This window comes from Gymnoscopelus braueri (genome assembly GCF_963280865.1).
Source record: "Gymnoscopelus braueri genome assembly, chromosome: 23".
NCBI classification, from domain to species: Eukaryota; Metazoa; Chordata; class Actinopteri; order Myctophiformes; family Myctophidae; genus Gymnoscopelus; species Gymnoscopelus braueri.
The window spans coordinates 25,100,602-25,121,855 of NC_137625.1; the positions used below are offsets into that span (position 1 = coordinate 25,100,602).

The following is a 21,254-nucleotide window of genomic DNA, read 5'->3' on the forward strand; positions in this document are numbered from 1 at the left end:
TAACATACTCTGAAAATGCACGCAGCCCATCCAACTCTTAACTTAACACGGCAGCCGGGTGGTCAGATGGATGGGTCGCGAACGCTTTCAAGATTTTCAAGTGGGCCCTGATCACAGAAAAGGTTGGGAAGCGCTGGTCTATCCCAAGGAGGATAAACAACAGGACATGGGTGGATGACTTAAGTAACTTCTTGGTTACTTACTAGCAATTTGCAAGTTGTGATAAAATGTATGAGAAGACACCTCAGATTTGATTTAACCAATTAAGACCAGGAACGCATCTGTGTCATTTTTTGATTTATTTGGCTATTCAAAAATAGCAGATATACAAGCTCATAGCGCGGCACCGAGTGCCACGCTATGAGCTTGTATATCTACTATCTTTTTAATAGCCAAAGAAATCTAAAATGACACAGATGCTTTGCCGGTCTTAATGGGTTAAAAACACAAGTCGTGTACAGTATCCATTGCTACCATTCTCTGAAGGTCCAACTTGAGTGTGTTTCTCTTCTTCTTTACGACTCTTGTCAGGTGGAGTCAGAGACGGCCTTGACAGAGCTGAAGCTAAGTAACGCGACAGGTCGTCTGGTACAGCTGGAGAGAGACGCGGGTCTGCTTAGACAAAGCCACCTGGAGACCAGTCGCCTGGCTGATGGGGCTGAACGGCTCACTGAGCAGGCCACAAAGGATGCTGACACAGCCCAGCAGGTAGCCACTTACAATATCCTCATGGCAGGTTGGAAATCGCTGGTCTAGACCCACATGTAGTAGATTCTAGACTAGAGTCTAGAGACGCTCTGTGAGGATGAGAGCATACCCAACCAAAGCAAACTGCTTTAAATAGGGGATGAATGTAAAACATGACATCTGGTTTGAGTTTGAAAGCTGCTGTTACAGGCCAGGCTCAGGTTCCAGTTTCTCTGGACAAGTTGTTTTTTGAACTAACCTGGACTGAATAATTAAGTTGCCAGGGAGATGTGTGCAAACTAAATTTACATTTGTTTTCATCAGGTCAATAATGATGTTTGTGCGTGTGCGTGTGTAGGAGTTTGACATTGAAGTGAAGGATAAGTACACCGTGGTACAGGACCTGGTGGAGGACAAAGGAGAGGCGGTGATGGATGCCAGGAAGAAAGCAGAGGAACTTCAGCAGGAGGCCAAAGTACTGCTATCCCAGAGCAATGAAAAGTTGCAAAAACTCAGAGGTAAGTCACACACAGATTTTCTTTCTTCAGTATTGCCCATGACATATCCAAAATAGGGACGTTAATGTGGTTAATTGCACATGCGCATTCAAGCGCACACACACACAGCTATACAACAGCTTGACCTGGAACAAAGCCCTGTCCTGATCATGTGTTGTCCTGTGTTCTCAGAGCTGGAGAAGTCTTACGGGGCAAACCAGCTCACCCTAGAGGAGAAGGCACAGGAGCTGGTCGTCCTGGAGAGAACTGTCCGCCAGCTCCTGGACGAAATCAGCCGCAAAGTAACCCTCTACAGCATCTGCGACTGAGTGCCACAGCCACTTCATGACCTCACTATTATTGTCAGTTATACTGGACATGTCTAGTTTCCAATAGTGCCAACAATATTGACATTGCACAAGAATACTGCTCCTAAATGTAGTATGTGATGACAGGGAAGAATTGTACTGACAGTGCAAACATTTTTAATAGCGTATTCTGTAAGAATACAGTATTGTGAGCAGATAAGCTAAGTATATTGGGCTATCATACCCAAGACCTAAGAGTGTGCAAAAGGACAATGGACGCAATTGGTGCCAAAGTAATGATGACCACTAAAAACCCTGTGACCTCAGTTTCATGGCTTAAGAACAAAGAGTTAACAGAATTATAAAATGTAGTATAAGCTATTACAGCATGAAAGTTTGCTTAAATGTATGACTGCACATATATTTTTTGGTTAAAGTTGTCTTTTGTAAACCTAAAGGAAGTAAAACCTGTCCAAAAGCATATTATTTCTTTCCTGTCACATGAGTTAAATTATGTCATATTAAATCCATTTGTCCTCGTACTTTGTCATGCGTGAAAACCTGAGGGAGTGGGGTGTCACTACTTACTATCGCTGTGGTTGGCTCTGTTCCCTAGTTTTGAAGTCCAGGGATTGCATCGAGTGACTGGGTTTAACTTGTAAAGCACACAGCAAATAAAGCATACAGCAAAAGAAAGAGACAACTAGGACATCAGTTCTAATCCTCATGATGTTCCACTTGAGTCCTCCATGCACAGGCAGGGTCATACAATAGTAATCTTGTACAAAAAAAATGAAGACTTACGAGTGTAATACCAACAGATGGTTATTTTGGTAACATTTATTTGTCAAAATAGACCTACCAGTAAATCTCAATGTACATACACGGAAATGCCAAGCCACAGGCTTATATATTCATAGCATAGTTTCGTTTTCATTTCTCACAAGGAGCGATTCGTCTAATTTATTTCATAAGCAAAAATAACGCCCATTAAGCAAAAACAAAAATTCTGTGGCATTCCAAATCCATATGGCACTCTCTGCTCCTCGGCAAAATGTTTGTGAAGATACAGAATCAAGGTCAACAAAAATATTTATATATATTTGTATAATAAAAAGTTCCACATTGCAGAGGCTAGGGGTTAGAATTTGCCATGGTGCATCAGGCTTGGCTGGACATTCAAAACAATTCCCACCTTCACGGGAGGGGAAGCAAGGGCAGGGAGGGAGGATGATCCTAACCTGACTCTGCCAGATGGGGGCGGTATTGAGTAACTACGTTTCTCAAGAACAAATGTGTGACGCAAGCTTCTTGGATCTGGAAGCGTCAGGTTAGGATGATCCATCACTGCACTAGCGACTCCTACAGGTTGGTCAGGGTACATGTTCAGTAGGGAGAAGAATAGTTTCAGTTGGTACCTCTGCACGTGCCAGTGACACTCCTCTGTCAGGTGAAAAGTGGACTCACTGGCAGAGTATCGGAGGTGATACATGCTCACCTACACCATCCTTATTAATCAACTAATAGGGGCCAGCAGCAACAAGAGACTACATTACAAGGGGAATTAAGAATTGACTAAATGACTAAAGGGGTAAAAGATTAAAAAAAGAAAGAAAAATAATAAAAAACGTATGGACTTTAAGGACAAAAATATTCGGAATAAAAAGGTACAGGTTTTAAACTAAGTAATGGTTATGTGATGTGATTGTGTATAACTTACAAATAGGCATTGCAGTAGCAGCAGCAGTTAATGTTGTGGTCACATTACAAATGCACAACATACTCTGATCACAGGCTCCCAAGTTTCAACAATTTGACTATTTTATTACAACAAGCCTGTAAAAGTGCTTTTGACATTTTTCAAGTCATTTGGAGTAAAACAGAGTGAACCTGTTAAGGCGAATATGCACAGGTCTCTGGAAGACATCCTCGTCTAGTCCTTGCTGCGGGGTTTGTGCGGTGGTGCGGCTGTTTCCATAGGAGCTGAGCTGGGTACATTGAGAAGCTGTCCGGCATGGATACGTTCATTGACCCGCAGCTGGCACCCGTCCTGAAGCATGCGCAGTGCAATCCTGGCGATGTTCTGCGAATCGTCCAGCCCAGAGTGAGGACGGCCCTCGTACTTGAGACCCAACTTCTCCAACATGGTGCTGAGTTTAGTCTGTGTGCGGGGAACCTGGAAGACCACCATTTAGCCATTTGTTATAGAGTTTGATTGAGAACCCCTGTGGTTGATCTACATTTTACACAATTAGTTCCAATCAATTACAACTATGACCATTTAGAGATGCTCATTTGGCAAAGAAATGTTCATGAAAGCGCAAATAAAACATCCCACCTTGTAGAAATTCCCATATGATTTTCTTATGTTTATCCACTTCTTTGCAAACTGTGGATATCTAATCCGGCTTACGCGGCACTGGATGTTGAGGAACTTGCTCATATCCCAAGATCTAGGGATGACAGAAAAAGAGCAGTATGATCAAGTTGGCAGATAAGTTTGTAAGTTATTGTTCTTAACTCGATGAGTTGTGTCAAGTGCAAATCTCAAAGTTATGCTAGCCTACTACTACTTCTACCCGAGTAACACGATGCAAATAGACTACAAGTCTAATAGCCCTGCACTCTAGTGGGGCCAAGTTAAAGTGGTTAAAATCAGTGTTTATTTCCAGGTCGAATGCAAATCTTACCCATCAGTCAGAATGGCATATTTGTACTTTGTTCCAAGATCCCTCTCCTGAAGCCAGAGTACAACTCGCTGAAGGACTTCAGGGAATGTGTCTGCTTCATCCACCATTTTCTGTTCAATGCAATGCACAGCATTCTTAATAACAGTCAGCTACTGTGACATAATATCAAAAAAGGTGCACAACGATTCAACAAAGTCCCACCTGTGTAATTCCTGTTAACTGCACACAAAAATCTGAGAGCTTTGGGTTAACCTCTGGTTTGACATATTCCCGGAATGAGTCCACCTGCACAGAGAAGGAGAGATTAAATCTCCTTATCATTAAGATCGATTCCAGTTCCAAATATGAAGAAGACTACACATAGCCTGCAAGCATTTTTTTTTACATATCATCCCACTCACAATCTCCAGCGTGTGCGTATTGATTATAACCACTGGGAACTCAATGATTTCATGAAGGAAGTCTGGGGGGTTATCCTCCTCGCAGGTTGCTTCAAAGTCCACCACGCAGATGTAGTCATAGTAGGTGTCCCCTCCCACAGCCGCCGACGGCATCAGCTTATTCTTCTTGTAGTGGCTCTTCAGCCTCTTCTTCATCACGTCCTTCACACCTCTTTTGTTTTGCATTGTACATGAACAACACAACACAGATTGCAGTTACCAACAATTGGCTCACAAGGCAAGTCTTCCATTGTGAATATAAAAGGTAGGGTGCCTTATCCCATTAAGCCCGGGAACGCATCTGTGTCATTTTAACATTTCTTTGGGCTATACAAAAACAGCAGATCTACAAGCTCATAGCGCGGCACCGAGTGCCACCCTATGAGCTTGTAGATCTGCTGTTTTTGAAAAATCGTGTGCAAATCTTTGAATATATATATTTTTTAAAGTGAACATTTTTTAACTCCGTTACAAGTTCTGGGGGTCCCTGGAACAAAATATTTTGAGATGGGGGTCCACGGCCAAATACATATCATTTTTGAGAACCACTGATATTATAGTAATATATTATAGTGGTTGTTGGATTTTGAAGACATTTGTAGAATCCCCAGAAGCAAATATTTGAGTTACAAATGTTAAAAATATATATTCAAAGATTTGCACAAATTTCCCCAAAAATAGCAGATATGCAAGTGCCGCGCTATGAGCTTGTATATCTGCTATTTTTGAATAGCTAAAGAAATCTAAAGTGACACAGATGCGTTCCAGGTCTTAATGGGTTAAGGGTGCAACAAATCCATTTAATCTATTGTAAAAAAGTTAAATAAAAAGTATCCAATTTAATTATCAGTAACAATGGTATTAAAAGTGGTACCTGGTGTCGAGCTTTAACTCTTCTAATCTGGTCCGGAGCTCGTCCTTGGTCATGCGGTTGATATGCCCATTCGCCACAGCAATCTCTTTATAAACTGGATCACTGAATTCACCCTTGGACTCTGACGCGTCCTTCTCCGGTTCTGGTCCAGTGCATATCCTATTGCAAGGTTTTTCCTGACGTGAGGAGAGAACATATATTAGTATGACTAATATAAATATTTGGCACAGATTAGCCCTTGTGGTTGGCATCACTACTTTCAGAATGATGATTTCATGTTTTGTTTTTTTCACCATGTAGCAGGGTAACTGGATATAAGCTACATTTTCAATGGCACATGAACATAAAGTAGCACAACAAATGAGTCGATTGCAGTATGTCTATCATAATATTACCACACTGTACAATAACCATGGCCTTGTTTACCTCACCTCGTTACTTTCACTCAAGTACATAGATATTATTATGATGCGCCTCATGCATTCTTCCAACACTAATTCTGCACATTCCCCATTGCTGCTAGATGGTTTTTGCAACACATTTTAAAGGGCAAGACCACTTTGACCTTGCCATGATGTAACAACAAAGGTGGGCAAGAAATCAAAAACTATTTCTCCATTGACTAGAAATTCATAGTATATGGAAGCCCCTACGGAACCTCTCCCTCGGAGCTACTTAGCGGAGGGAGAGGTTCCGTAGGGGCTAAGTATATGGTAGAGGAGATGCGATGTAAGGTGCAATCAAAGTTTGACATGATCCAAAACAAAACCACACAAAATAAACGTCAACCCCTTATGTCACTGCTTCTCAAAGTGGGGTCCCCGGGACCCCCAGGGGTCCTTGGGGGGGTTCCAGGGGGTCCTCAGCAAAAACAGTTCAACATCACAATAATTTTAACCAGTTTATCAATTTGTATGCTGGCTATTCAAAAACAGCAGATGTACAAGCTCACAGCGCGAATGGAAGATTTTAAATCATTTAGATTTCTTCCCCCCAAATCAACACAAATCTTCTATTCTGGGGGTCCCTGCCACAAAACCTTTTCAGATGGGGGTCAGCGGCCAACTACATGGTTGGTACATTTTAGTGGGTCCTTGGCAAGAAAAGTAAGAGAACTATTAATCCTTATGTTACATGAAACCCAGTGATGCAATGTGTGCATATGCTAGCCAGTGTTGCCAGATTTAGTGAGAGAAATAAGCAACTAGGTCTATGAAAACAAGCCCAAAAGAAGCAACTTTTGGGCACATAATAAGCACTTTAAACCTTTACATATTGCATCGGCTATATGAAAATAGCCGATTCTACAAGCTCACAACGCGTCGCGTAGATCTGCCATTTTGAAAAACTCTTGCAATAAAATGTGGAATATTTGGAATATATTTGAAACATTCTAAAACAAATGCTCACTGTGGCACAAAACATTTATGAAAATGTTTGAGAACCACTGGGTTAAATAATATATATATATATTTTAGAAACAACCCTAATTAAGCAACAACACTTAAGAAACAATCCCAAAAAAACGCAACCAACCACCATTATTTACAAGCAACTTTTACAGGAAAAAGAAGCCCAAAGTCGCTTATAATAAGCGGACGGGGCAACACTGATGCTAGCATTAGCCCATGTTAGCCGTGTTCCTTCCTCCTCATAGTACCAACCTGCTGGTCGTCCTGTGTGCTGGACATGTTGTTCACACTGACATGCGTGTCGTGGATGTTCTCCTTGAGCTCGTCCATTCGGTGGGATCTGGACTGGAGGAGGTGGAGGAATCCAACAGTTTGTTCCAAACAAGAGAGACAGGAGTTGTTAGCTGCTAGGCTAGCTAAGTTAGCTTCCGATGGTCGTGTACGATGTATTTTTAGGTCTTCATTTTCTGAGCCAGAAGATGAAGAGAAACGCGTTCGTGTGGTGTTTACAAGAATATCGTCACAACAAACAGCAGCAGCAACACCGCTTTCTTTGTTTCTTGGTTGGTACAAACTAAGTTCTACTTCTACTCAAGCTCAAAAGCTCAAAATCACGTTCAAAATATGACGACTTCCGGATGCTTCTTCTTCTTTTAGTTCTATGGATTATACTCATTACTTTCGAGTAGATACCGCCACCTACTGCACCGGAGTACGTAGCATGTGTCTACTTGAAAACAAGCAATCAAACAGGTACAAGAACTCACAAGATCAGTCATGTGGCGCCCTCTGGTGAAGACTGACAGTACGTTTTAACAGCGGGCGACTCTCGGGCGATCGCCGGCGACATCGTCCAAAAGATAAAGAAAATCCATCTTTCATCGCCCCCCCGCCCACTTCGCCCTATCGCCAGTAGTCGCCGGCTCTCATAGACATATAATGCACTTCCGGAAAATACTATCCTGATCGCTCGCTGTTAAAACGCACCGTGACAGTGGTGGAAAAAGTACTCAAATGTTTTATTTCAGTAAAAGTATCAATCAGTAAAGTAACTATGTACTTTTACTCAAGTACTGTACTTAAGTACAATTTTTAGGTATTTTTTTTTACTTTACTGGAGTGTTTCCAATTTTCTGTACTTTTACTTCTACTCCACTAGATATCAGAGGCAAATATTATACTTTTACTCCACTACAATTATTTGAAAACTTTAATAACTAGTAACTTAGATTTTGATTATTATTACAAAACATACATAACCCACTTTATCCCCAATATACATTTCGGACATTTGAAAATAGCTGATCTACAAGCTTACAATGCATAGCGATGTGAGCTTGTAGATCTGCCATTTTCAAAAGATTTGTTGTATACATTTGAAAACTTTTGATATGGGAACATTCTGCATAATGAGTAGCCTACTTTCTTTCTACTTTTGGTACTTTAAGTAGACTACATTTTGATACCAATACTTTTGCACTTTTACCCAAGTAATTTTTTCATCATGGACTTTCACTTAAACAGAGTATTTCTACATTTCAGTATTGATATACGTATATATATATATACATATACATACATACATACATACATACATACATACATATATATATATATATATATATATATATATATATATATATATATATATATATATATATATATATATATATATATATATATATATATATATATATATATATATACATACATACATATATACATACATATATATATATATATATATATATATATATATATATATATATATATATATATATATATATATATATATATATACATACATACATACATACATACATATATATATATATATATATATATATATATATATATATATATATATATATATATATATATATATATATATATATATATATATATTATTTTATTTTATTATTTTTTTAGTACTTTTAGTTTTTCCACCACTGATGCAACAATAGGCTACGGCAGTGGTTCTCAAACTTTTTCATGTCAAGGACCCCCAAATTGACACTTATTAGCCCGCGGACCCCCATTCGAAAAGATAAGCCAGGGACCCCCATAAGAGAAGATGTTTACGGCTCTCTAGCAGTGATTCTCAACCATTTTAATTTCAAGGACCCCCAGTTTGACATGCATTAGGGCTACGGACCCCCATTTAATGGCATTTCTATCCCTGGGACCCCAATTCATATTGTAAAATCAATGTTAATTTAACTCTGAGAGTGTACAAATGGAACCAAATCCATTTGGTTCCATTTGTACACTCTCAGAGTTACAGACTCATAAGGGTCCATTTGGTTCCTACCCATCATATAGCTGGGGACCCCCTGGAACCCCCTCAAGTACCCCTGGGGGTCCCCGGACCCCACTTTGAGAACCGATGGGCTACGGGTCCATATAATGTCTCCTCCCCCAAATATTCAGTATGCTATGTAGTCAGCTACAGTGAAAGTGAAACTACAGAAACGTCGGAGTAGATATAATCACACTACGGATTAAACTAAACCTCGGTTTAAATGGAGGCCATAAATGGAAACAATTGGAAAAGAGTTCTCAGATGGATCCGTGCCAAATGTCTTGGTGTATAACAGTGATTCTTCTGTTTGGAGCTGCAATGAATTCCAATGGAGGTTAGTGCGTGTGAATAGCCCTGGTCCAGAGGAGCGTTAGTGAGTTTCTTTTTACTTGTACATATTTCTTATGTTTCATACCAGTAACCTGTAAGCTGATTGTATGACGTTCTTTATAGTAGTGTATTATCTGTCTGTCTCTTATATCATCATTCATATGATTTGTGTGCGTGGGACTGGGAACTCATTTTAAGCTTAGTGCTTTATGAGTTATCCAGTTTAGTAGACCTAATACTACTACTAGTAGTATTGTGAATTGTACTTCCATGTACTGTTTCTCATGTCTAACTTAATAAAGTAGGCCTACAACAATCAATCAATCAATCAATCAATCAATCAATCAATCAAACTCTCTAACGCTCTGCTAAGGCGCGCTGCTCTGCTCATAGACCGAACATTACACTGGTCTCCGTCTTTAGTCAAGAAAATAAACAAACCTACTTCGCTTTTCACCAAAACAAAGGCTGTTTTGTTGTGTTGTTGAAAGTCTATTCTCCAGGGTGGGAAGCCTCTCAGCACCCCATCTTCGGAAATTATTTGATTTACTCCACTGCGCCCTCTACAGATCTGGTCAATGGTCATTTATATTGACCATTGGGCGTTAGAGAGATCTCACCAAAACCATCTGGGCTCTACTACTAGGGACATGTGGGCACCTGCATGGTCGAGTGGGAACTTAGGGGTGGAAAAAACTGGGCACTAGGAAGAGTGGGCACGCACATGGATAACTGGGCTCTAGGGACATGTGGGCATCTGCATGGACGAGTGGGCACTTAGGGTTGGAGATAACTGGGCACTGGGATAACTGGGCTCTAGGGACATTGGGCACTTAGGGGTGGAGATAACTGGGCACCTGGACGAGTGGGCACTTAGGGGTGGAGATAACTGGGCACTAGGATGTGAGCATGCAATGAGCATGGAACGGAACATTTTTAGGCAGAGCTCTCTGGTTTTAGGGTGTAATATAGGCGTGTAGTCTAAGCCTACGTGACACAATGAATACAGGATAGGTGGGCACTAGGGACATCTGGGCACCATGTTTTTGGGATGACTGGGCACTAGGAAGAGTGGGCACCGGGATAACTGGGCACTGTAATAACATCAATTCTATTCTGGTTATTACATGAATAAAATCTGAGTTCCAGACTCACACTTGTGTCTCATTTGTCTCTGAATTAGATTTGTTTTCTGCTAGCAAAATGTGATTATTAGGTGTGCACCACCACCATGAATGAAAGAAATACGCATTGTATAATAATTTGTAGCCTTGGATCAAGACGGTCATCGGTCATAATATATGGCAGTCTTGTATCAAGGCTAAATAATATACAGTTTAGTGAAATGCTCTATCACCAATCTACCCATGGTAGACTACATTATCAATTCTATCATTAATTCCATTGCTACATAGCCAAGGAGTACTCTTTACTCATTATATTTCATTATATAATGAAATACATATTCTATTTAATCATATACAGTATTTCTACTTATTTTCTATTGTTATTCTAAGTGATACAATATCCACTTAATACACAAGTTATGCCTTAGGCAAACAAAATCCATAAGGTTCCTCCCTCGTTTTAATTTACCACAACACAAAAAATGTAGCCTAATGGCAATTTAAACAAAGTCGTTAATCACTCATCATGTACTGTACATAATTATATGTTTTGACTCTCAAGTCTTTTTCTATTGTTCCATCGGCACACCTTAGACTTTCGCATCAACATAGACTACAGTAGCCTACCTGTTCACCTTAATGGAAACCAAAACTATTAAAGTTGACAGACAAAAAACTAGTTTAGCTGGTAGAACTTAATCTCTTCCTGTCCTCAAGTATGATCTTTTTTCAAGGTTTTTTTAAGGCTTTTTATGCCTTTATTTAGAGAGGGATAGGGAAAGTAGGCTGACAAGGAAATGGGGAGAGATATGTGGGGGTGTGATACGCAGCAAAGGTCGCCGGGAACGGGAGTCAAACCCGCGACACGCTGTCAGGCTGGCATTGCAGCCTAGGGGTGCCTGGACCGCCACGCTACGGCCCATGCAGGATCTGATCTGTATAGGATAAGTACAAAATATATGAATGTAGAATGCTGCTTTGGATGCAGCTTTTACAAAGTTCGTTTTTTTTTAGATTAAATGATTCATAAGGATTTAGCAATGATGGATCAGGCGCTGGTTTATCATCGGCACCTACTATCCTTTACTGTGTTGAACACAGGTGACTGCAGGCGAGGAGAGCCAGGATGATGTGAAGCAGGATGGCGAGGTAATGTGATTATGTTGACACATATCTCTGGCTTTGTGCATTTGTTTATTAAATAGTATTTTGTTTACCTTACAGTATAAGGCACCACTCGTGTATTGAATGGATATTGTATCACTTAACAATGGTAAAATAATAAAGAATGAATATGGTAAAGGGATCGTGTAATGGTATAAAAGGTAAAAGGTTGTGCAGTATTTATGGAGTTAAGAGTAGAGTAGGCAGAACGTAATATTATAACATTAGGCAGTCTGGTGACAGAGCATTTTAGTAAATAAAGTCAGTTATTATAAACAGCGTATTTCTTTCATCTTGATCTTGCTGCACAGACCAATGTCACAAAACAGAGTCACAGCTTTATATTTATACACACTTAAAATAACTATAACCAGGCTCCCCACTTCCTACGCCACGCCCCCTCCCACTCCCTCAGGTCTGGGGTGATGCCAACTAAACCTCTTGGACTTCCCCAAAATAAAACAACGCACCTGGGGTGACAGGGCTTTCTCAGTTGCAGCCCCTCCCTTTGGAACTCACTCTCACATCAAAGCCGCCCCCACTCTAGCCTCCCTCAAAACCCACTTTTTCAGACTTGCTTTCTCCGCCTAATTCTTATCTCCGCCTAATCTCCCTTTCTGCCTTTTAGTCTTATCTTAATGTTTATTTTCCTTAAAAAAATTGCCTTTTAACTATTTCTCTCCTAGTTTTGTTTTGGTTTGTTGTAAACGACTTTGGGTACTAAGAAAAGCGCTATATACATTTTATGTATTACTATTATTATTAATGAATACAATGAATAATATAAAGCACAAATCAAGTCAACTTTGTCTGTCCGGCCTAGATGATAAACATGCCGTTTTATGGATGCCATCAGAATGAGCAGGTTTTCCTCAAATGTGATGTTCCTTGATACATTACAAATATTCATACAATACACAGAAGCAGCTTAAGACCTTAAGATTGCCTGTTAGATTACACCCACAACAAATTGTGTCATGTTAAACCACTAACAAAACATTGGAGCAAAGGGAACATTTCAAAAGGACATGCTGATAACAGGCTGCTCTGGTCAGGTATATGAGCAATGTTGACCGCCCAGGCGAGATATACTGATTCTCTGAATTCTTCTCTGAAAACATTTTCAAGTAGGCTCTATCTTGATAAATGGACCACAGACTTGAAGTTTAAACAACTAAATTCAAGCCTAAAATATCTTAAAACTACATTGTGTGACACACCAACATAGTATTTTTGAACTTATAAGAGTGTTCTTCGGCGCCATTTCTCTCCTGTTGCTGCTTCTGCGGCTGGTGCAGAATGCATTGTGGGAAGTCGGCTATCCTGAAAGATGTGAAGTGTCCATCAGATGCAGACTTCAAACTCAGGAAAAGAAGGTCGCATTTGAAGGGTACATTTGAAGCCTATATGAAATGGGACAGGCCTTGGCGTGCCTCTCTGTGACGTGATCGGCCTTCAAATGCACACTTCAAAGTAGTGCACGTTCCCTGAACTGGGACCATGATTGGGACACAGCAACAGAGAGACTGACCCTCACAGTGAGAGTCACACTGACTTTGACCATAGACCTTTGATCACCAAAATATTCACTTCATAATTTGTGTGAAATTCCTTTTAAGATATGTTTTGGGCTTTTTCTGCCTTTATTGATAGTATACAGTATATAGACAGGAAATGGGGTGAGAGAGACGGGGAGTGACACGCAGCAAAGGTTGTCAGGATCGGGATTCGAACCCGCGACCCGCTGTCAGGCTGCATTGGAGCCTGGGCCAGAACATTCTTGATTTATATTCAAAAACATGCTTTCGGAGGTCACAGTGACCTTGACCTTTGGCCACCAAAATACAATCAGTTCGTCATGTGAGTTCAAGTGGACATTTGTGCCTAATTTGAAGAGATTTCTTCAAGGTGTTCCTGAGATGTCATGTTCACGATGGAGCCGACGTATGTACGGGAATGTACATACATTTGTGCAACTAACTATTATGTATCATCGCCACTATTAATGCTATTACTGGACAAAGTGATTTTCTCTCAATTCTTCCAGTTATCTCGTGTCCAGTTCTCTGGTTACAGAGAAAACACATTTTGTGTATGTTTTCTTTTTAATACAAATAGGGATTTATTTGATTTGACTCATCCCACCTCTCACCTCAACACCTATCATCCACGTTATAATCTGTTGTATCCTTTGTTTGCAGACAGCTGCACATGTCTCTGCTCACAACCTCCAAGAATGGAATTCACTGAAACTCCGGGAGCATCATATTGTTGTGAACATAACCGATACAGATACAAGTGCATTGATGGTTACACAAGGAAGGCAGGCACCTCCAACCTCATCAAGTGTGAAAAAAAGATGAACGATCAGTATGACTGGACCAGCACCAATCTCATTTGTATACGTAAGACCCACATTTTTGTGTGCCGATTTAAAAAATAAAAAAACTATGTTTCTAAAGCAGTGGTTCTGAAACCTTTTTATGTCAAGGACCCCCAAATTTATGTATTTGGCCGCGGTCCCCCATCTCAAAATATTCTGTTCCAGGGACCCCCAGAAGCAAAAAATGGAGTAAAAATTTTAGCTTTAAAAAAATATTTATTCAAAGATTTGCACACATTTTCACGATATTCTTTTGTTGTTGCAGATCTACAAGCTCGTAGCTATGAGCTTGTATATCTGCTATTTTTGAATAGCCAAAGTGTAAAACAATGCTTTTTACCTCAAAATGACACAGATGCGTTCCAGGTCTTAATAGGTTAATGACCTTTGACCACCACAATGAGAGATGTGACATACTGTACATAGTGTATAGTCTACTCTACAGTAAATGCCCTGAAGCAACATTTCTGAAGAGATGTGAAGGAGAAAGTGAATCCTTGTGTAGGCCTATAATATGTATTAATTTAGGAAACTGATAGTTTTGTCGATAGAACAGTTGTCTCTAGGCACATACGCTATATCGTAGCTACAAGTCAGTATTTCGTAGTTGTTTTTATGTTAAAGATTCAGCCCCATTCATTGACCATGAGTAGCTACCAAATGATAGTTGACAAATACACTTTAACCTTCTCATAATGATTTAATTTCAGGTGACCCAAAACTACCGGCACCTGCAACAACGCAGAGTACGTATGTGTGTGTGTGTGTGTGTGTGTGTGTGTGTGTGTGTGTGCGCGTGTGTGTGGAGGCCATGGTGGGTAGATGGGCATGATTCATAATAACTATAATATTGTCTTTGTGGTTATTATATTCTTTACTCCTGTGTGTCATCATCAGGTTCTTCTGAAACGTATGCTAAAACAATGGCCTCTACTAAAGCCACCCAACAGCGTGAGTACTGCCTTTCCTACACAGCGAAATCCTTGGTGTTAATTTAACTCTGAGTGTTGACATTGGAACATGCTTATGCTCCATAAGCACATGTTTCATGCTTCTAAATATAGTCTCTCAAGGCGTTCCCGGTTGATGTAGGCTACCGTATGTATACAGGAACGTACATAAAAATCATGTTTTGATTCTGTGTGTGCAGAGGAATCAACTGAAACTTCACATGAATTCTTCACGAACACCACTTACAGTGAGTTGCAGCTGTATTTACTTGCAAATTATTATCACAATTAACCAAGTATTATGCATTATCATCATCTATGAACTAATGCTATTACTGGATTACTCGACCTGCCTGCGTGCAATGTTGCTACAGCTGTATTGTAAACACGTGACAAACAACAGCAACAACCTGGAATCACCACCACTGTGGTGTGTGCACCCCCTGGGGTGCGCAAGCTGCCTCTAGGGGGTGCGTGACATTAAAGGAGTAGTTCACCCGAAAAATTACTTATTTTCTATCAATTTCACACCCCATAAAGCCTTGAATTCATGGATTATTATTTTTTCTTTTCGCATTCCTAAGCCAATAATTTGATGACCGGCGGAAAGATGCTAATGTATCCGGTAGGAGACACAAAGTAGACTCTTACCGGAGTCGGAAATACGTACCGGAAATACACCCGGTCATCAAATTATTGGCTTAGGAATGTGACAAAAACCAAAACAAATCCATGAATTCAAGGCTTCATGGGGTGTGCAATTGATAGAAAATAAGTACGTTTTGGGGTGAACTACTCCTTTAATAGTGTAATGGTGGTGCTGGTGTTCTAATTAAAAATAGTATCAACACATATACATTTCTCTGAACTTTCACCAAACAAACACCTCAGTAGGGCAGTTCACTTTTTCTTTTCAAATCATGTGAGAAGGTCATATTCTATCACTGGGTGTGTTTAGTAGTGTTTGTTCAGTAACAGACAGTGTTGATTTTGTCGACTAAAACTATGACGAAAAATGTTCGTGGACTACCTTTTTTCACTGACGAAAACTAAATAAGAACTAAATAAAAACTAAGCTATGATGACTAAAACTAACACTAAATATACTGACAATTTCGTCAACAAATAAACACTAGACTAAAATGTTAGTGAGTGGACCAGTGGAGAAGAGATCCAGTAGAACTAAAAGACTATGCTTTACTACGCTCAGGTGTTGCGCTCTGAAAATAGCAGATCTACAAGCTCACAACGCGTCGCGCTTTGTGTCAACAGGAAGACAGAAAGCCTGCAGCTTGTTAGCTCTCAAATTATTCCGTTTGACAGGAGTGTAAAAAGTAGTGTAAAACACAGAAGTACATTTTGAAATACTGTAGTGTTAAACATGTCAGTCTCTTCATCTGTTATAATCTGGCATCCTCTTCTTCTCTTGCCCCTGGCAGCCCCTCCCACCTACCAGACAACTCAGAATCCAAGTTTCTCAGTGTCACAGTCTGCAGAAAAAGACAGAATAATACCCACTTCTTCTACACCCCTTTCCACACCGCAAGCTCCGACACAGGGTAGGCCTATAAAATATAGCACTCTACCATCTCCTCCTTGCAAAACTAGTTGTACAGTATATATAATATAGCTGCAAAGCAGCAATTTGGGGGTTCAAGCCAAAATGGACCGAAGTTGAAAGCGGCAAGGTTTCTAGATGTTTGACAGTTTATTAATAAGAGGTTTTATGACGTTCACACAAAAGCTCATTCATTTATGCCACAACACTGTGCCCTTTTTTCGTCAGCATCATACTGTTTAATTTAAAAAATAGTTTGGGGACATGATTCAACTCAATTGAACTTAATTAAACATTTCAACCTAGTTTGGTGATCAACATTCAATGATTTATTGGCCAAATTTGCACCAGGCCAGTGTTGCATGTGTTGGGAAATGATGGAGCCCTCTATTGGGCAATTAACAAAGTAATTCACACATGGTTCAACAGTGTTATGAAACATACTGAGTTAATAATGGTTAGCCAAACAATTCTTAATTGACACTATAGTCTGAATTGCTTTGCCCATTCATTGTAATTGTAGTGACCCTAGTGGTCAATTTGAAAGAACTTTGAGGGTATTTACTGTATGTCTAGACATATCCTGTAAGTTCTGTGATGATTGGCTCAATGGTTGTTGACTTTGGTCTGTTGATGTCCTGAGCCTCGCTCTTTTTAAGTCAATATCTTAAAAATAAGACAACAAGCTATATCTGTTTTTAAATGCTTATATGATCTACAGAAAATCTCGTAGCAATTGGACGTAGGGTTTAAGAGGAGATGTGTTTAAATGTAATTGGCAATAAATCCAGTCAGTTTTACTTTAGTAGTAGGGGATAGATGGTTGTCACTGGCAAGTTTTGTGTAAATTGGTAATTTAAAATGTCTAAATTTAACCTTTGATTATAGAGCCATCATATTTAACCTTTGAAAAGCTGTGGGAAGCTGTGTGCCACACTTGTTTTGCAAGTATGGCACACAGCTTCCCATCATTGGTGAAATTGTCATGTCTCTACCATTTACAGGCACATGGAGAAAACTCTGCACCAATTCAATAGGGTTTTGGGCCTTTGGCTTGAACCCCTAACAAGGGGGGAAACATTGTCTTTCTTTTGATGTTGTAAAAGTAGAGCCCACAAGAGAGACCAAAAGTGCAGATCCAACGTGTAGAACTACCAGCAGTGTCGACACCTCAACATCAGCAGCAGAGAAAGAGTCCTTTGCTGATCAACAAAGCACAGCCACTGTAATCACAGGTGAGGTTGACTGATTACCTCCCTGTCTATTGTCACCAAGTTCTACTTCACTCTTCTGCTTTCTCAGAATGCAAAATTGTCACCCAATTGAATTGATCTTAACCCTTTAAGACCTGAGGCGATTCTTAATTTTTTTTTCTAAATCCTAACGATTTTTCAAAAATAGCAGATATGCAAGCTCATAGCGTGGCACTCGGTGCCGCGCTATGAGCTTGTATATCTGCTATTTTTGAATAGCCAAAGAAATCTAAAATGACACAGATGCGTTCCAGGTCTAAATGGGTTAATGTCTGACAAGCTCAAATAGAAACAGACATCTATATACATTTCACTGCTGTATTCTGATCTCTTGCCCTCACACTACTGTATGCTTATCTTCACTGTGACTGTAACTGTATTCCGGTGTATTGTTTGGAATTGTTTTCCAAAACTTAATATACTGGGTGCTCAGTAGCCTGATTGTATTACATTCCAAGGATCCCCATCAACTGCTTTTCCTCTATCGCAGCAACATGCTTACATTTTTCAGCAGCCAAGTAATATATCTGCAAACTCGAGACCTTTTGGTGTCATTCATCATTTTTAGCTTCAATCAGGTCTCTCACATATAGATCCAAAGAGTTCTGAAAGGGTGTGAGTGAGGAGTGAATGACTGCAATTGCGCTTTATCTGACTTTACTATGAGATCGTCTATCCTGTGATCCAGGCATTTTTTGTCCATTTCTGTGGCATTTCTATGGGCCAATCAGAATGTTGATCTTTTCTGCTAGAAGACACTCTCTACCCTTGACCTTGGTGAATGTGTCTAACAAATCTTGTTTACGGTTACACTTCACTTTATTTGCTCAGGCTAAAGTTGCCCAAGAATGATTGTCCATAGCGGTGTTTGTAGGTTGAATTGCAGTTAGCTATGTCACAAAATGTTAGTTGACTGTTATACTCTGATAGGCTGCTAATACATTTGCCAGTGTAGATGATCAAGCCATGGCCCGGACCCCCCATGCAGAGACTGCAGCACTCTGAGAGCTTTTATCTGACAGTCTGTTACTCTGTGTGTGTGTGTGTGTGTGTGTGTGTGTGTGTGTGTGTGTGTGTGTGTGTGTGTGTGTGTGTGTGTGTGTGTGTGTGTGTGTGTGTGTGTGTCTGTGTGTGTGTGTGTGTGTGTGTGTTCTTGTGAATGCCAGGTTTGAGTGTTGTAGGAATACTGGTATTTGCCATGGGGACTGGCCTGGGGATTTTCTTGTGTAAAAGGTAAGCTTGCACAGTTGAAAGGTGGTTAACCAAAAAGTTATCAGTCAATACCTGTATAAACATTCTACAGTGGGCCATAATGTATTATGGTTAAAATGTTAAAATATTATTGCCTGTATGTCTCCATTCTTTCCGAAGAAGGAGGACACATAATAATGGCCCGACTGCAGATGAACAGGTGCCCATGAATCCCATTCCGGAGAATGCACCATCTGACCCCAGCGACTAGCATACACTCCTTACCAATGGGAACTGTTCTTAGACATGAAGGATTTTCAATTACAGCTGCTACACAGCAATGGTTGGGGCCGGGCAATTTGAGAAGGAAATGGAGCAAGACCAGATGGACAATAGCAAGAGCAAGGCAAATGAGAAATACAAGAGGGTCAATCTGCAGAACTGTCTGGATCAAAATGTTCATTATACCTTGGAAGTTATTCGTCTCTTATTCCACTGTATGTTTTAGTTAGTTAACCAGAGAAAGTTTGACAGGACTGGATCTAATGGCAAAGTTTTGTTGATGGTACCAACATGCTAGGTTCACAGGGCCTGGTATCGAACCCAGAACCTTGTGACTTAAAGGGCCTTAGGGATTGCACTACTGACAGAGCGAGTCAGGTGCACACCATGCTAGTTACTGTTCAGTAAATGGATTTAGGGAGAAGAAATATAACCAAGAAAAAGTGTATTGTTTAAGGGTCTCTTGCATTACTCAAGCCTGATACCACAGTATAAAACTCATGTACACCCTCAGTTGACATGATCAATTGCTGTACTAAATATCAGCAAACCAATTTGACCAATTTTAACTAATTGAGATTGTCTTTGTGATCATCAACAAGGAGTGGATTCACCACACCTGCAATTTAGTTCAGTTCAAATCACCTGCAAGTGTGAGAGAGAAGACAGAGATGTAGAAACGTATTAAATTACAATCTTGTTTTTAAATCACGTCTCTAATCCACAATGCCTGAGTAGGCATTAGCATGTTTATTCTGCATCACCCAGGGTTCATATTCGAAACCTTAGACACTAAGGGCAAGTCATGAATTCATTGAGCTACTTGTCAAGTGAGAAGTCACAGATGGCGTCATACTATGCGACTTAAAACTGAGATTATAGTGTTCTATATAGTTAGGCTACTGGCTTTTACCACGGTAAGGTGGGTAGGTCTAGACCAAGCTTTCCATTTAATCCATACATTAGTTTAAAAGGTGCACAGGCATTGATTTAGGGTCATGAGTTGTGTGTGGCAAACTAAATAGACAAAACCAGCCTGAAGGAGCCACGGGTTGAACCAGTGACTTTTTCCACAGACTGCCTTTATACCTCCTGCACTACTGCCACCCTAATGTGAATGTGAGTGAATGAAGTCCATGATCTAATCAATCAAATTCAGTGTTGGTCAGAATTGTACTCACAGCTGTGTAAAGCTGTGAATAATGCTGAGGGATTATGGGTATTTTAGTTTGACTTTGATACTGTGGTGCATGTAACCGTCCAATTTAAGGTACCTGTACATTTCTTTACTCAGATAGGGGATAATGGCAAAAAATCCCAAATGAAATGAAATGTGTTTATACTGTGAGTAGTTGTTGTAGTTGTAGTTGTGAGAAACATGAGAAAGATTGGCTCCTGACTAAAGTATCAGAGAATGCATTACGTTTTTTTCCTTTTATAAAGTGTAGTCTGTGTTCAATTTATATCCCTGCCAGACTACAGGCATTGGAAATAAGCCATGCTACTTTCTCGCAATATCCTGATTTATTATGCATACTGTAAATATATATTATTGTATTTTAACTTGGAAATAAACTCAATTAGTCAACTCTTTACACTGATGTCTTTTCCATAGATTGAAATGCAGATGCAACTTTAATCACCGTTCCTATTGAAACACTAGCCAGTTGAGCAGTTTTTGTTAGCCAATAACAAACTCTCTCTCGTCGTCACTTCTCTTGCCATCTTGATCCACATTTTGGTCTTATGAGACAGTATTTTAAACTGTATACATGCCAGAGCATGATAGGACATGATAGGACAGTG

General features: G+C 39.9%; 3 protein-coding genes across 8 annotated transcripts in view; 2 read left to right on the top strand and 1 right to left on the bottom strand.

The window, feature by feature from the left end:
• The window catches only part of LOC308079332 (laminin subunit beta-1-like), a 30,036-nt gene extending 28,004 nt beyond the window's left edge, over positions 1-2,032 (top strand). For both annotated transcript variants that reach the window (XM_080420775.1, XM_080420774.1), the window contains exons 31-33: positions 532-708; positions 1,046-1,205; positions 1,377-2,032. In XM_080420775.1, coding sequence (XP_080276901.1) covers positions 532-708; positions 1,046-1,205; positions 1,377-1,513 — 474 coding nt within the window. In that variant the 3' untranslated portion in view covers positions 1,514-2,032. The remainder of the gene's footprint in view (positions 1-531; positions 709-1,045; positions 1,206-1,376) is intronic.
• A 269-nt stretch (positions 2,033-2,301) lies between these two features.
• eri1 (exoribonuclease 1) lies at positions 2,302-7,531 on the bottom strand. The gene is made up of 8 exons (XM_080420776.1): positions 7,161-7,531; positions 5,497-5,672; positions 4,584-4,794; positions 4,384-4,467; positions 4,183-4,292; positions 3,831-3,945; positions 2,846-3,668; positions 2,302-2,739 (listed from the first exon to the last, which is right to left on the bottom strand). The coding sequence occupies exons 1-7, from the start codon at positions 7,236-7,238 to the stop codon at positions 3,426-3,428; spliced, it is 1,017 nt and encodes a 338-aa protein (XP_080276902.1). The 5' UTR covers positions 7,239-7,531; the 3' UTR covers positions 2,302-2,739; positions 2,846-3,425.
• Positions 7,532-9,357: 1,826 nt separating this feature from the next.
• LOC308079728 (uncharacterized protein) lies at positions 9,358-19,990 on the top strand. Of its 5 annotated transcripts, XM_080421311.1 has the most exons (10): positions 9,358-9,544; positions 11,769-11,816; positions 14,033-14,236; positions 14,925-14,960; positions 15,112-15,165; positions 15,365-15,412; positions 16,604-16,723; positions 17,832-17,957; positions 19,142-19,208; positions 19,347-19,990. In XM_080421311.1, the coding sequence occupies exons 3-10, from the start codon at positions 14,068-14,070 to the stop codon at positions 19,435-19,437; spliced, it is 711 nt and encodes a 236-aa protein (XP_080277437.1). In that variant the 5' UTR covers positions 9,358-9,544; positions 11,769-11,816; positions 14,033-14,067; the 3' UTR covers positions 19,438-19,990. The 5 variants fall into 5 exon arrangements, with proteins under 5 accessions (XP_080277437.1, XP_080277435.1, XP_080277436.1 ...); XM_080421309.1 differs by lacking the exon at positions 11,769-11,816; XM_080421310.1 differs by lacking the exon at positions 11,769-11,816 and having other exon boundaries at positions 19,350-19,990.
• The last annotated feature ends 1,264 nt before the right edge of the window (positions 19,991-21,254 follow it).

Bases quoted from the DNA above. Each gene is read 5' to 3' on its own strand.
- eri1 (XM_080420776.1), bottom strand. From the start codon at position 7,238: ATGGACGAGCTCAAGGAGAACATCCACGACACGCATGTCAGTGTGAAC. The intron at 5,673-7,160 runs GTTGGTACTATG...TCCTCACGTCAG, and splicing joins GCACACAGGACGACCAGCAG to GAAAAACCTTGCAATAGGAT. The intron at 4,293-4,383 runs GTGGGACTTTGT...TGCATTGAACAG, and splicing joins AGTTAACAGGAATTACACAG to AAAATGGTGGATGAAGCAGA.
- LOC308079728 (XM_080421309.1), top strand. From the start codon at position 9,472: ATGGATCCGTGCCAAATGTCTTGGTGTATAACAGTGATTCTTCTGTTT. The intron at 14,961-15,111 runs GTACGTATGTGT...TGTCATCATCAG, and splicing joins GGCACCTGCAACAACGCAGA to GTTCTTCTGAAACGTATGCT. The intron at 17,958-19,141 runs GTGAGGTTGACT...TGTGAATGCCAG, and splicing joins CACAGCCACTGTAATCACAG to GTTTGAGTGTTGTAGGAATA.